Source organism: Haemaphysalis longicornis, unplaced genomic scaffold (genome assembly GCF_048455015.1).
Source record: "Haemaphysalis longicornis isolate Haplotype H1 unplaced genomic scaffold, Haemaphysalis longicornis Haplotype H1 scaffold_5, whole genome shotgun sequence".
NCBI lineage: Eukaryota > Metazoa > Arthropoda > Arachnida > Ixodida > Ixodidae > Haemaphysalis > Haemaphysalis longicornis.
The window spans coordinates 109943036-109958062 of record NW_027526385.1 but is presented as its reverse complement, the minus strand read 5'-3'; the positions used below and the strand labels follow the sequence as shown (position 1 = coordinate 109958062).

The 15027-nt window shown below is 44.7% G+C and overlaps 1 protein-coding gene across 2 annotated transcripts in view; it reads left to right on the top strand.

The window, feature by feature from the left end:
- LOC144138682 (protein 5NUC-like) overlaps positions 1–15027 on the top strand; it is a 47411-nt gene that overhangs the window by 14690 nt on the left and 17694 nt on the right. For both annotated transcript variants that reach the window (XM_077671083.1, XM_077671082.1), the window contains exon 4: positions 400–585. In XM_077671083.1, the coding sequence (XP_077527209.1) occupies positions 400–585 (186 nt within the window). The remainder of the gene's footprint in view (positions 1–399; positions 586–15027) is intronic.

Below are 15027 nucleotides of genomic sequence, written 5' to 3'. Positions count from 1 at the left end.
CGAAGTATTTTGCTGTTGTATATTTTTCTTCTAATTTCAATGCGGGCTTTCCGCTCAGATGCCTACGCAGACATGGATGGATATACGAAACGCCACATACTTTTTCTGGAAGCCGGCGCATTCAAAAACACCCATGCCTTTGGGGCGCTTCAGGGACGAGTTCAAACAAATTTGCCAGCATTATTTGCATATTTTATACATAGAACGTTATGCTCCTTCTTCCCTCTTCTGACCGCATTACACAAAGTGAAAGCTTCCAGCGTAACCATAATTATTCAAGCTTTACCGGGCCAATTCCCAATTAATTATATTAAACGCACATAAGGCATTATGGGGGTGCCATTAGATGACTTTGCTTCATTCAAAAACTTACATCGTACACTACATATTCTCTCTTAGGTGGCGTCAAGATACTGCCAGAGGTTCACAGCATCAACACGGAGACAAACCGACTGAAGCAGCAAGGAATAAACACATTTATTCTTATCAGCCACGTTGGCTTCGACGTTGATCAGCACCTGGCAAGGCATTGTCCTGATCTGGACCTTATTGTTGGAGGACACACCAACACATTCTTGTACACAGGTGAGGTTTTTGTCCCGGATCTTCCTAAAGGCGGTGCTAAAATGAATGTTTGTTTGGAATGTGCATAACTGAATTTATTCTTCGTGCCGATGCTCTAAGAGATTTAGCAGAGATTTCAGCCACATGTTCTACTCACGAGCACTCACCTAAGTGTTCTCCCATTGTGCCCAACAAGACACTGTGGGACCCACACGCGTACAAAAACAGGAACAAGAGGAGAAGCTTAAGCAGAAAGCAGACGATTCCACCCTAAATTACCGAGCTAATTCGAAAAAAATTACCAGTAGCTTAGCTTCGCTATGCCAGGATATACGTAGCGGGAGCTAAAATTAAGCTGGTTATTCTTAGATTTCCTGGTTGTCTAGGATTAGCTTGATTATCGTGCTTACTGCTGCTGCAATGACACACACACGGTATACGCATTATGCGACACATGTATATTTATCAAGCGGCTCCGGCGCAGCGTCACCAATAGCCCCGGAGCTAAGTTGGTTCCACAGGCGCACGCCGGTGTTGCTGCGACGCACGAGCCATCGGTTCCCCACACGGCCACCCCTCGCAGGATCATTAAGTGTACCGGGCCGCCACGTGCGTAACGGAGGTCGGAGAAGACGCTGGGCGCGTGGGTACGCTGGGCGCGTGAGAGGCGCCGGGAAGCGAGCAACCTTCTGTGCGCCGTGTGACGTCACTGCTCCTCGCGCATGCGCAGCACAGTTCTCCAGGAGCCCCGCGAAACTGGTCAACCTCGACGAGTGTAGCTCACGCTGCAAAAACAACCACACGCGTGGCTTGCGGATATGTACCGAGAACATGGAGACGAGTCAGCACGGCAGCAGCGCTGCCTCAGAATTCCGAAGAGAACAGCAGTAAAAATCGTTAAATGAAAATTCATTCGTACATGTTGCAGATGTATGTGTACCTAACCACATTTTTAAAACAATTTACTAAAACACCGGGAACTGCTATTCGCAGTGTCAAAGGATGAAAACTAAGGCTCCAGAAACACGGCTGTGAAACGAGTTGTAAACTTCTGACGTGTATCACCCATATATAATTCACTGTACGTTAATGATATTACTAACATTCAACCAATCAGAAGACTGTTGCAGGAGCAGTAAAATAAATTTCTCGAATCTTACTTTTGTCTGCCTTGTGCAGCTTACACACGTCCCCCACTTTTTACCTAAATGGTAAATGGAAATCTGCAGCCTCCGTTTGTGCCATAGACGGCAGAATAGAAAAATGAAAAAACCTTTCTTTACGAGAAAGATGGCTAAAACTGGAAGCTTTCTTCTATGCAGGTTGAGTCAAAGTGAAACTCCAAAATCCAAACTGCTTAGACCAGGTTGGAATGGCGCGATCGGATAGACGTCGGCTTCTTAACGCGAGGTATCCTGGTTCTATTCCGACCACCGGGAGCGTTTTTAGTAGCAGCTCTGTTTAGGCCGACACAAACTCGCCCGGCTTGGACAGAAAACCCCCGGGCGACTGACTGCCCGGCGTCCCCGGCGTGAGTGCCGTCCAACACAGCATTGCGCTTCTCGGGTCCGGCTGCTCCCTCTCTCCTGGGACCCACTATAGTGTGGGGAAGATGCTAGGTCGACCCCAACTCTGCTGCCTCTCACGCCTACTGAAATCTGTGTCAATTCTTTTCTTGAGGCGCTTGTTGTGCTTATCGTCACGGTCGTTTTTGAAACACATTATACGAATAAGTCTTTCGTGCAGTCTGTTTCGGCCCAACATCGAGCGCAATCAGTCAAGCTAGCAGGGATATTCCACACCAAGCGTCCCAGAAAGTCTGCTCGCCCATCTCCGATTACACTATAAAAATTCGTGCTTGATCACTTCCTCACACTATTTATTCTTCAGCCGATTTTTGGCGGGAAAGTTTTTTTCCGTCTTTTACAGCCATTTGAAAACCGCGCCGGTGACGAAAACCTACTTTGCGATAAAAAAAATCGCAAAAATGATATAATATACGGGGCCCAGTGAAATAATTCTAGGTGATAGAAAACAAAGCGTGCGCCCTTGCTATAATGCATTGACAGTTGCTAGTGTGTTTCAAAATCGGCTTTGCGAGGAAGCAAAGTGGCGTTTCTGAGCAATTCTTACACATTTTTTACAGCTATTGAAACTCTACTTGTAGAGGCGATGCAGCTACATACTTTGTTTATATTGTTTACGGTAAGTGCTGAAAAAAATATGGGACCCGGGAAGCGGACAGTTTCGGCGCAATAAAGAGAGGAATTTTGAAAGATTTGCGAAATTGTCCATGTTCAGGCGCTCATCGCGCTGCGTGGCGGTGTATGTAAAAATACTTGTTTAAGCTCGTTCGAAAAGGTGCACAAAGTGGATTTCATTCAGAAAGTTTAGTAGGAGTACTTTTTGTTTGAGCGACAAAATAATTTTTTATATTGAGCACCCACCACGCAGAGGTGGGGCGTCAGCGTAGGTCCCGCCAGTTTTGAGTTCTCACGCGGCTAGCTGCTCTAAAGGAGGGCAGCTGGCTGGTAGTGGATAAATTCCGCAACGCTGCGTTCATGGATGCGATACTGATGTAGCGGAAGATCGGCTGCTGGTCCGGTGTTTATAATTTTAAGGGTATGCAGTTTTCATCGTGGTCGTCAACATGGATTTTTTGCTACTTTGAAAGTCTCAATGCGGAGTAATAAATGAGCTCAGCATTGACAGTTGTTAGCGGTTAGGGTACAAAGTAATGAAAGGTGCGCGTATTTATCAAAGAAATTCTCAACTCAAACCTTCTTGAGAGCTTTTATGCTCAACCATTTATCCTGGCACCCAGAGCCGGGATATACCTTTAGTGTTCTTTTACCCCCATGTAAAAAACTGATGGTGTATAAATATTTGTTTCTGGTAAGGTATCTGAAGGCTGGTCCTGGCTGCCAATGGCTCAGCGGTGCCGCCCAGCCCGTCGGAAGCGCTCTTTCCATGTGACGCTGAAAGAAAGTTCCACTCAGACACTAACTTGACTCATTTTCATAGCAGCACAAATTTAGACAATTAAAATTGTTCTTGTACTGTGATGTTGCCCCATTGGAAAAATAGCGAATTTTTCGGACAACAGGGAATTCTTCTTTACGAAATTTTAATTCCTTAGCTTGAAATCTAGCCACGGCCGCTGTCGTGTCGTCAAGACAGCCCTAAATGACGGCTAGCATTGTTAAAACACAGTGGTCCCGAGAATTTTGAACGATGGTACGCAATTAATGGGTGTATTGTGGCTTGCATATGTGCCCAGTGGTACGATTGTGGAGCGTCTTGCTCGAGGAAATGGTAATGCTCGGCGAGGTCTAAAACAACAATCTTCCACTCATTTTTCGTCTGGTTTTTATCTTCCGCAGGAACTTTGCTTGCGGTTTCCTTATTAAGTGGTCAACTTGAGATCTTCTACAGTGTCTAAAAACTGTTTCAAAAATATGTAAGAATTTAAAACTATTTTCGCTAGTATGCAGCGAACACCTGCGACCCAGTTTTAAACATGTAAATCCTCAACTTTGTCCATTTCTGGAGCGCTCTACGAAAATGTCAGCAGGGGGTCTTTGCCGGGACACGTCGAACAGCAGCTGCAGATGCAGTCTTTTTCGTCCATTTTGCATACACGACGGCAACCACAATGAAAACTGCATACTCTTAAAAGCATCAACACCGGACCAGCAGCCGATCTCCTGCTACATCTGTATCCCGTCCATGAACGCAGCGTTGCGGAATATATTTAAGAGCTCCAACAACTAATCATCTGCCGACGACGCCCTTCCGAAATCCAGAACCAGCCAGCCGCCCTCATTTAGAGCAGCTAGCCGTGTGAAACCTCATAACACGCGGGACCTACGCTGACGTCCCATGTCTCCGTTGATGTGCAAGAAGCGTAGTTGCAGTGAAGCGGACTTATGGCCCCCGTCTAGGCAGGGAATATAAAAATTATTTTCTCGCTGAAAACACAACGTACTCTGATTAAACTTTCTGAAATTAATCCCCTTTGTGCACCCTTTCGAATTAGATTAAGCCAGTATTTTTACATAGACCGCCACACAGCGCGATGAGCGTCTGAACATGGACAATATCGCAAATTTTTCGAAGTTCCTCTCTTTATCGCGCCGAAACTGCCCGCTTCCATGATCCCGTATTTTTCTTCCGCACTTACCGTAAACAATATAAACAAAGTATGCAGCTGCATTGTTTCTACAAAAGTTTCAATAGCTGCAAAAAATGTGTAAAATTGCTCAGAAACGCCACTTTGCTTCCCCGCAAATCCCGCTTTGAAAAACACAATAGAAACTGTAAATACAGTATAGCAAGGACGCGTGCTTCTTCTTCTATCACCTGGAATTATTTCAATGCGCTCCGCATATTAATTTACTTTTGCGATTTTTTTTCCCAACGTAGGTTTTCGCAACCACCGAGGTTTTCAAATGGGTCTAAAGGACAGAAAAGTTTTTACCGCCAACAATCGGCTAGGAGAATTAATAGTGTCAGGAAGTGGTCAGCCACAAATTTTCGTAGTGTAATCGGAGATGGTCGAGCAAACTCTCTGGTACGTTTGGCGTTGAATGACCCAGGAACCTTCGTTTTAAAAATCAGGCACCGTTCTTTGCCGTCGCGCTAACTTCCCCCATCACCTCACGATAGTTGCACTTGGCACTGTCATTTTATGCTTATTAGAATATTATATGTGTTCCACGCATCGCCTCCTGTATTTTTACAATGCCAAACGCATCAGCCCGGACCGGCCAACCAAGCCCTCTCCCTCTACTCCGGCCACTCTCCCCCAATCGCCAGCCTTCCCAGTGCTTTAATCACGTGACCGGTTCATCCTGGGGCGACGTGTGGTGGAAAACGGCAACCAAGCTATTTTGTTCTGCCACTTCTCATAAGGGGCGCTGCAGTGATCACATTTTCTTTGTATGAATGTCAGATTGCTGTTTCGAACCCCGCCATACCGGCAATACTGCTGTCGTTTGTTCGCCAACAGTGGCCGTAGACGCGGTGGATGCGCTTCAGGCCGTTGCAACGTGACGCGGCGCATTCATCGCCTCCGCTTGTTTGTTTTCTGGCCGACCTGTCTCATTGATAGCAGCCAAGGCTAAAAATCACTGTTGATAAAGTTGATTTAACTTGGCGGCTCGGGCTGTCGGCGGCTCATGTTGTCGTCGTCCTTCGTCGTCATATTCTCATGTGGTCGCGGTACTAAAACACCAGGACACTCGTTTCCCAACGCCTCGCGCTAGAAATGTTTCATGTACGTGGGAAAAACACGTCGCAGAACAACACACCGGGACACTCGCTTTTCGTTCGCGCTTCCTTGCTTACACCTATTCCACGCCGTAGTCGCTTTAGTCTAAAAATTTGAAGTTCTACGTTTCCAATTTCCCTTTTCCACCGTCTTCATAATTGGGATGTCTGGCGCTGTGTGCTAAGAGAGACTTACAATCTTTGAATACATGTATACAGTGCATGCTTCGCCCCTCCCCAGGTTTCGTGTTAGTGGCCGAGATGGCCCGGTCATTTTTTACTCATTAGGGCCAACAAAAAAAAGTGATCATCAGGTAAGTCTACTAAGAATCTCTGACGAACTATACAGGGATTCAAAAATAATAATAATAAACAGCGACAAACATCGTGCTCGGCAGATTTTATTCGGACTAATATTGAAGTGGTGTGGAATTCAAAAATTTAGAAGAAAGTAATAGATGAGAAAAGCGCTTGACGTTTGTTGGTTCCGCAAACATGCATGCCTAAATCGCCTAAAATGCAGACGGCAAATGGGCGGGTTTTGTTTTCTGGTTTGTACAAATGAAACTACGGCGAAGTCTAACTGAAACTTTCACACGCTATTAATTGTTGTCGCAGAACGTGTATTGGCACAAAGAAAAAGTATTGCGCTAATTTTATAACGGTTAAAATTAGCCTATTCGTTTTCACTTAAGCTATTACTAATGACCGGCGTTGTCAGGCATAATCTCAGATGACCCGCAGACAGAAATGGTTCGCGCAATACTCCAGCAAACAATTCCGCGTTATATCATTTTTGTATTTGTACCATATATTTTTTTTTTTTTGCCTCCAATGTAAATACCGCCTCTCGCAGCGTGTTTGCCGCGCATCGCGCATCTTTACGTCCGCTAAAACATTCAACCAGGTCGCGCAGTTTGAAGGAAATGCAAATTGGAACTCTCGCAATACGCTGGCACGGCTATATGTCCTCGAAGCGAGATTCGTCTCGAGCGTATGCAAAAAAAAAACTTAGTAAATATAACTTCTGTCGGCGAGCATTGATAGCGTCGATATAGCTTTGAAGTTAGTTTACTGCCGTTCGTCTTGGACGCGCCACGGGCACAAATAAATCAAACATGTAGTTATTGATGGGTTTGGCGTTTGCATGATTAAATAAAAGTACTTTTTTTTAATAAGGCGGGGCATGGACGGCTGCAGGTTTAATGGGAACCATACTTTCGCGAATGTCGTACTTTATCAAAGAATGGGTTTGAGCTAGCTAATTGGTACTGCATGATCAGCAACTTCAAGCCCGAAAATTCTCGGACGCAGGACGAGACGGGCAAGGACAGCTCATGTCCTTGTATATATAGACTGAAAATATAAAAACTCACACAGAGCGCGAAAAAAATAAGGTTAGTAGAGACAGAGACAAACGAGAAAGACGTAGAAAATAAAAATAAGTTTACTGACGTTTCAGGGAGAGGACTCCCTTTCTTCAGAGTACTCCCTTTCTTCAGAGGACTCCCTTTCTTCACTCTGAAGAAAGGGAGTCCTGTCCCTGAAACGTCAGTAAACTTATTTTTATTTTCTACGTCTTTCTTGTTTGTCTCTGTCTCTACTAACCTTATATATATATATATATATATATATATATATATATATATATATATATATATATATATATATATATATATATATATATATATATATATATATATATATATAGGCTTAACGCTGCGTAACCATAGCGGTTCAAAATAGAAGAAAGCGTAAAAATAATAACAAGGGGCCAACAAATGCGACAGGATGGACCTTACGTTTTTCAATGCAAAGTAAACATGCAGTACCGAACGCTTCGCGTACCGACTGACGACGGTGGATATCAAATGATAACGTTGCGCTTAACATCAGGCCGGCACGGCACATAACTGCTAATCGTGGCACCAAGCATAAAGGGCATTGAGCAGAACCATACTTAGGTCCTTACGTAGTTGCTACTTCTATAAATGGCATGCTCACATTAGGTACTCACGTAGGTGTCAAAGAATACTGAAGTTAATTTGTCAAACTACTTTTTCATTGGTATTGCGTACACTGACTGATGTAAACACACCTTCCATCGTTTATCTAGTCGATTATTCAATGGTTAATTTATAAAGCCTGAAAGTAAAAAATGCAATGCAAAATTTGCTGCCACCGCAACAACTACATCCATGACGTGTTTTCGTCTTGCTAGGTGAATGGACGACGTCCAAGGTTAGAGTTGTTCAAACTAGTTTCGGTTTTGGTTCCGTGCAACAATGGGCTGGGCGTCCCACATTATGGTTGTCTGGGCATTCTCGATATCTCACGAATCGGCATTCCACGCTTTTGCCATCCTGCTAGCTGTAGAGTGTGTCAGATAAGCCTGAAAACACAGGTTAGAATCGTAACGTTCTCTACCGAGGCGTACGCAGTGGCAGAATGGCCTCCGCGTCATAGCAGACGTTCGAATGCGACGCGCTTTGCCCCGACCTACGGAGCTTTTCTTGGTTTCCCTGTGTCGTAAGAGGCGTCATCGCACCATGCTGGCAGTCGTCTGATTCTACCCTGTTCGCGCATGCAGTCGGTGCATATGTCAACACCACGCCAACTAAAACTCGCCAGCGCGTTAATGTCAGTCTGCACGCAGTCTGCCAATTCGCCCGGGGTGCAATGAAGGTTGTAGCCCAAAATTGAGGATGCGCTATAGAAATATTCCATAAAAATCCACAATTACAACAACTTGGTGCACAAGGACATAAATGATAGCGAAATATTTCCTGGCAATCTCAATTTGGCGCTCTATCGTCCTGACCGCAGCAATGGAAGTGGTGGCAGCGTTCTAATCACCATAAAAAATGCTTTCTTTTATTCACTCATCTTCCATGACAATGAACTGTAACTAACAATTGCTCGTGTACAACACCAAACAACGTCGAGTCCGTTTTTAGCATCTGTTACCGCCCACCGGATCACCCTCGTCTTTCTGTACCTGGCTCCGTTCTTCACTTGCTCGTGTTAAAGGAAAGCGTCGAAATGCACCTATTTTTCTGTTTGGAGGTTTCAACTTCCCGGAATTTTTATGACACCTGCTGACAACGACCCACAGTTTGGCGCATAGTGGATCAAAAAATTTTACGAACTTAATTTTGGTATTCGAACTTAATCTAATGATACCGTCCCCAGGAGGTAATTCCTGCCCTGATAATGTTCAAAGCGTTACGGGTCTTGGAAGCTTGAGCGACCATATTCTTCTCTGTATTCGCATTTCCCGGCCGCTACATAAAAGGTCACCACCGAAAAAGTTGATCTTGGAGTAGAGGAAAGCTAATGTTAAGGCTTTTAAGCGGCAGCTAGAGCATTCTTTAAAGACTTTCAAAATTCATACATAAACCCCTCTTTCAACGCAAACTGGGAAATTGATTTGCGAACTGGGAGACTGATTCGAACAACCCTTGGTTTAATGAACATTTGAAATCCTTCCTAAACAGAACAAAACGTTCCGACAAACGAGCAAGCGGAACTAATCATTCTGAGGCCTGGCACAGGTACCAGTTAATATATACAGTACACTCGGGAGCTAAAGCAAAATTCTTCTCTACAGTCCTGTTAAATATTCTTCGCTCCAACCCAAACAATTTTTGGTGCATGATTAGCAGTACGCGAGGCTCTAATCTAATAGAACTTATAGATTAAGGCAACGAGACAATAAATTGCGATTTGTGTGCAGATGCCTTAAGTGACTTTTTTGTTCCGTTTTTTCACCTAGTAAATCTGCTATTTCTGCCACCCCCTCCCCTCCACCTCAAACACTTGCGTGAGCATGATGGCCGCTAATCACGTCAGCCATGATTGGATTTTTAATCTTATCAAAGAACTTAAGTTGTCGTCTTCTGCCGGCTGTGATCAAATTAACATTAATTGACTGAAAAATACTATTTCTCCCGCCGCGGTGGCTCAGTGGCTAAGGCGTTGGGCTGCTGAGCAAGCGAACGCGGTTTCGATTTCTGTCCGCGGCGGCCGCTTTCCTGATGGAGGCGAAATGCAAAAACGTCCGTGTGTACGAGATTTCAGCGCATGTTGAAGACCCCAGGTGGTCAAAATTAATCCGGAGCCCTCCCAAACGGCGTGCCTCATCGCCTGCGTTGCGTCGGCGCGTTAAACCCAACAATCAATCAATCAATCAATTAATCAAAAATACTTTTTTGCTATGCAGTCAAATATTTGTGCTGATGTTTTCACGGTCCTTAAAATCTAAAATCATGCCCGATGATCGAAGGTTCACGCTGGTTGTGCCACTTTTTAAAGTCGTGCAAACCCCACTACCTATCGTCCCATTTCGCTTACAAGTTTCGCTTCACAAGTAAGTTGCTCGAGCATATAGTAGTATCGGTCCTCATGCATTACCTGGAAATAATGAACTTCTTTTTTTCACATCAACACGGTTTTCGATAGTCGCTTGCTTGCGAAACGTAGTTAGCAGAATTTACATTTGATATTTTTTACGACATGGAAGACAACCTTCAAGTGAACTCAATATTTCAGGATGTTTTAAAGCTCTGGTCACCACTCGTCGTTGACCCAACGGTTCCAGAATAAAGTTCTCTCTCTCTCTCTCTCTCTCTCTCTCTCTCTCTCTCTCTCTCTCTCTCTCTCTCTCTCTCTCTCTCTCTCTCTCTCTCTCTCTCTCTCTCTCTCTCTCTCTCTCTCTCTCTCAAAGCGTTTGACCTTTGTTCCCCATAATCTTCTCCTGCTTAAGCTCTCTTATCTTATAATTCCCATTAATATACTACGCAGGAGTAAACCCTTTTACAGGGCCACATGCAATATACTACTGCTAAAAACCAACGCTCATCTCTCACCAGTGTAACCTCGGGAGTCCCGCAAGGCGCAAGCCTATCACCATTGTTGTTCCTCATCTACATAAACAATTTACCGACCTATATTACAACAAAATTACAATTATTCGCTGACAACTGCGTCATCTAAAACCCCATCCGCTCTCCATCCGACAATGCCTCCTTGCAATACGATCTCAACGCAATTTCTACATGGTGCGAAATTTTCTCTGATGCCAATAAACCTCAAAAAATGCAAAGCCATGTCAAACGCACTATTCTTGAACCCATGTACCAGTTACCCGTACCAGTTACCCCTGCCACCACGTACAAATACATAAATGTTCATCTGACGCCATCGTTGTCATGACTGTCCCATACCGAATTCATCTGCTCAGACGCTTCAAGCACGCTAGGCTACCTCCGCCGCAATCTTAAATCCGCATCCACCGATAATAAAAAACTAGCATATCTAACGTTCGTTCGACCGTAGCCAGAATATGCGCCATTAATTTGCAACCATTCGCAATCATATGTTTCCCACGATTTAAAATCGGTACGAAACCATGCCACCGTTTTATAACATCACAGTACTGGGACATAGTCCCTGTGACGTCACTCAAACCACCCATCAAACTCCTCACCCTCCCTACGCCCCGCATTATCGCTCCTTTGCGCCTCCTACACACCTTTTACTACTCGTCACTATCAAGACATGCTTTATTAACGCACCCTCAAAGAGCTCCTGACCGTATGAATCACAGCCAGCCGATCAAAAGAATCAAGTGCCGCACATCATCAGTAAATAGTTTTCTTTCCTCACGCGATTGCAATTTAGAATTTCCTACCCAATTAAATAGCTTCGTGCACTAACCACACAAAATTTCGCAGAAAGCTTGAAACTACTAACCTATCAGCCTTTACGTGATACTTCTTCGGAATCGATTGAGCAAATTCCGGCGTTGCTTCTTTTCTTTTTATTCTCCCAAGTTCATCATGTTTGGAATACATTTGCTATTCCTAGCTGATGTGTATTTCCATTGTGTTCTTTTTTGCAGTTGTTGTTGTTGTTGTTGTTGTTTTCACTGTATGTATTCTTATACCTTGGTGCAAACCCCCCTTATAAAATGCATCGTGCTTTAATGTGCAAACAAATGAAATGAAATGAAATAAAAACATGTCCTAGGGCGGATTTCACCATTGCAACGCTCTACATCGAGTGCTTTAAGCTCGGTTATCTGCACTGCCTAAAAAACGCGCAATTATTAAACAATACAAAAGTTAGCAGTCATCCAAAAAGAAACCCATCACTGCAGCTAACATTAGGCACCCTTCAAAGCTCCGGAGTGAAGACACAAGCGTCCACGAGATAGAGCCACTCTGCAGGGTGGGCCACTTTGCACCGCATAAGTACTCCGCACCAATGCAGCCTGCTACCAAAATATGAACTTCGTTGGATGAGGACGTTCTGCATGCTGGTCAGTCATGCGGCACCTTTAAAAGCAAAACTATTTATTTGATTGATTATTGGATTGACGCGCCGACGCTACACATGCGATGAGGCGTGCCGTAGTGGAGGGCTCCGGATTGATTTTGACCACCTGGGAATCATTAACATGCGCCGAAATCTCGCACACACGGGCGTCTTCGCTTTTCGCCTGCATCAAAAAAAGAGGCCGCCGAGGCCGGAAATCGAACCCGTTACCTTGGGCAAAGAAGCAAAACTATCTCATCAACAAATATATAATAAGGCACTCAATTAGTATCACTAAAAAGCATGAGCATAAATGTACAAGGCGTACAGTCCATGTCAGTTTTAACAGTTTGTTACAAAATAACCTAAACAAACACCGCATCCCGGCACAAAACAAAGCAATGGCTTCAGGTGGATTACATATGCGGTAATTGTCTGATCAAAAAATAGGCATTCCTTTTTCGTGGAATCATGTTTACACTGGCAGCGTTGATCTATGGAGCTTAAAAAACGCTTTTTTATTTGACGGAAGACACAAGCGCATGACACCCTTTAAATCCCTGGTGGGATAGTGACCTATGTAGGGTTGGCCATAAACCGGTACCGAGAACAGATCCTCTATTGCAGTGTTCCTCAATGCCTTCCTTGAACGGCTAAACATATATTGCAGGGAAAACATCCCAGTAAGAAGTGAAAAGTGTAGACAATTTCCTTTAAACTGCCCCATCGCGGCGGGGTGCTAATTTCAACCGTGGAGAGAAGCAGAAGAAGTAAATGGAAATGTATTCTCGGTTGTATAACTTTTCGTGGAATAGGATGATGCGCAAATTTATAGAACAAAATTAAGACACTAGTTGGTGTATAAACAAATGCTTTAGCATAACACCACCAGACACCAATTGCAGAAATAAAATAACCAGGCGGATAGGTTCCCATGAAGAACCCCACACAAAAGTCGCAAATACTTTATGTAGAGCTTGTACTTTACAACGCGCCCAATGAAGTACCTGCAGCACATAAACCAGCTTTGCGACAAGGGAGGTATTACAGGCCTGCGCACACGCAAACACCGAGCGTTCTCGGTTTCCGTATATGAAGTGTATGTCGTACAGACTACTTATTTTTACTACTTTGAGCATTTTGAGCAGCCTAGAGGGGTATTTCTTGACTAACGCTTGTGCTCTATGCGTCCCCCAAATTCCCACGAGTATCTTATCAATAGCGACTGCGTTCTTTTGCGGGAAATACGATCGCAAATGCAAGGTCGGGCGCTGAGCGCTTTGGTGGTTCACCCAGCGCAATAAGTGTTTCCGATCGCTCGTTTTAAACTTTACAATAAATACTTCCGGCTTTGGTAAGTTTGATACAGTCTACAGACTAACAAACGAAAGCCACATTCTTTCGGGCACAAATCTTGTGGCTTCTCAGCGAACGAATCGCGACGACCCGCCGGGCAGGCGGCCGGTCGACAAACCTTGTACAAGGGTCGGCAAGCCGCGCAAAAAGCGGAGTCAAGCCAACCTTCCAAGAGCAAGCGTCATACGAAACGTCATAGTAATTCTTCTAGGTGGATGCAGAGAGGAGGATAGCACTTTCGAATTTTTCTACTAAATAAATTCGCGTAAACGCACGCAGAATGACCCCAAACTTCAATTTGCCCAAGTAATCGCACAATGTTTGCAAATCAAATCAGTGTCCGTTTAATACAAGTTTTAACATGCTTTTGGAGTTTTAAGACCACAACGCACTTACTAGGTGTACATTTAGTCTTGTAGAGCCATCGAACCGTGATGCTGCAGTAATCAACAAGGTGTTTGAAATTTTCGCTTTTTTGACACTCTCCGATAACACAGATCAGTTGGCCTATGGACGAGGTACTTTTCACTCTCCCGCCGGTATTAATTATTAGCCTACCGTCTCGCCTCGTCTGTCCGCCGGTAAGCTCGTTTTGGACTGTTTTTTTTTTCTCCACGCAGACCTCGTTGGACGGCCAAACTGGGCCGCGGATTACAATGATAGCTACAAAGGCGTGCTTGCATTTTACAACATACGTTCTATCGAACTATTCCAAATACCACGTTTCAGTTGTGACTGCCTGCTCCACTGCAACCAAAGTTAACCTTTTGAGTACAAAAGGCATGTCTTTAAAGAATGCGATTGATTGGTTATTGGCTCGAAACCCGATGAAGAGTGCATGAAGCCCTTGCGGCTTCCAGAATACCTTGATAACGAGTCCGTGCGTAATACATTTCAACCGTATTACCAAATCATGTCCGCTAGAGTCTAACTGGGAGACCCGGGATTGAGGAAGCCTTCTGCGCACTCAGCGGCCACGTTACTTTAAATCTTGCCGATTCGTATACATCAGTGCGTGTTGCGCGCTATCTCTCTGCGTTTTTCAATCTTACCCTTATTTATTAATGTAGATGTCACACTTTAGTAGATGACGCTGTAAGGACTGCCTCATGTATTGTGATACGCCCGATGAGTTTGTGGTAACGTACGCCGGTAAGCTTCGACACGAACCACGATCCCCTGCTGACTCCTTGCGACAAGATGGAGTGCTCATCATTTGCCCAACAGTGGTTGTGAATGCGGCAGGTTATCTGTCATCTGCTTTGGCCACCAGTACCCCACCGAGTGCCAGCGACATACCAACGAAGAGCACTGGTAGTGCGTATGTTCTGCGCTGGTGGACTAACCCATTGAGTGGTACAGTGGAGAGAGAGAGAGAGAGAGCAACTTTATTTAGCCGCACAAAATTGCGGCGACTACGTGCCGGATGGGGCGGTTCCCTCTTCACGGGACCCATATGCTTCGCGGCTGCCTGGCCCCTGGAGATCAGGACGAGCTGGTCTTCCTAGGCGGGGCTGG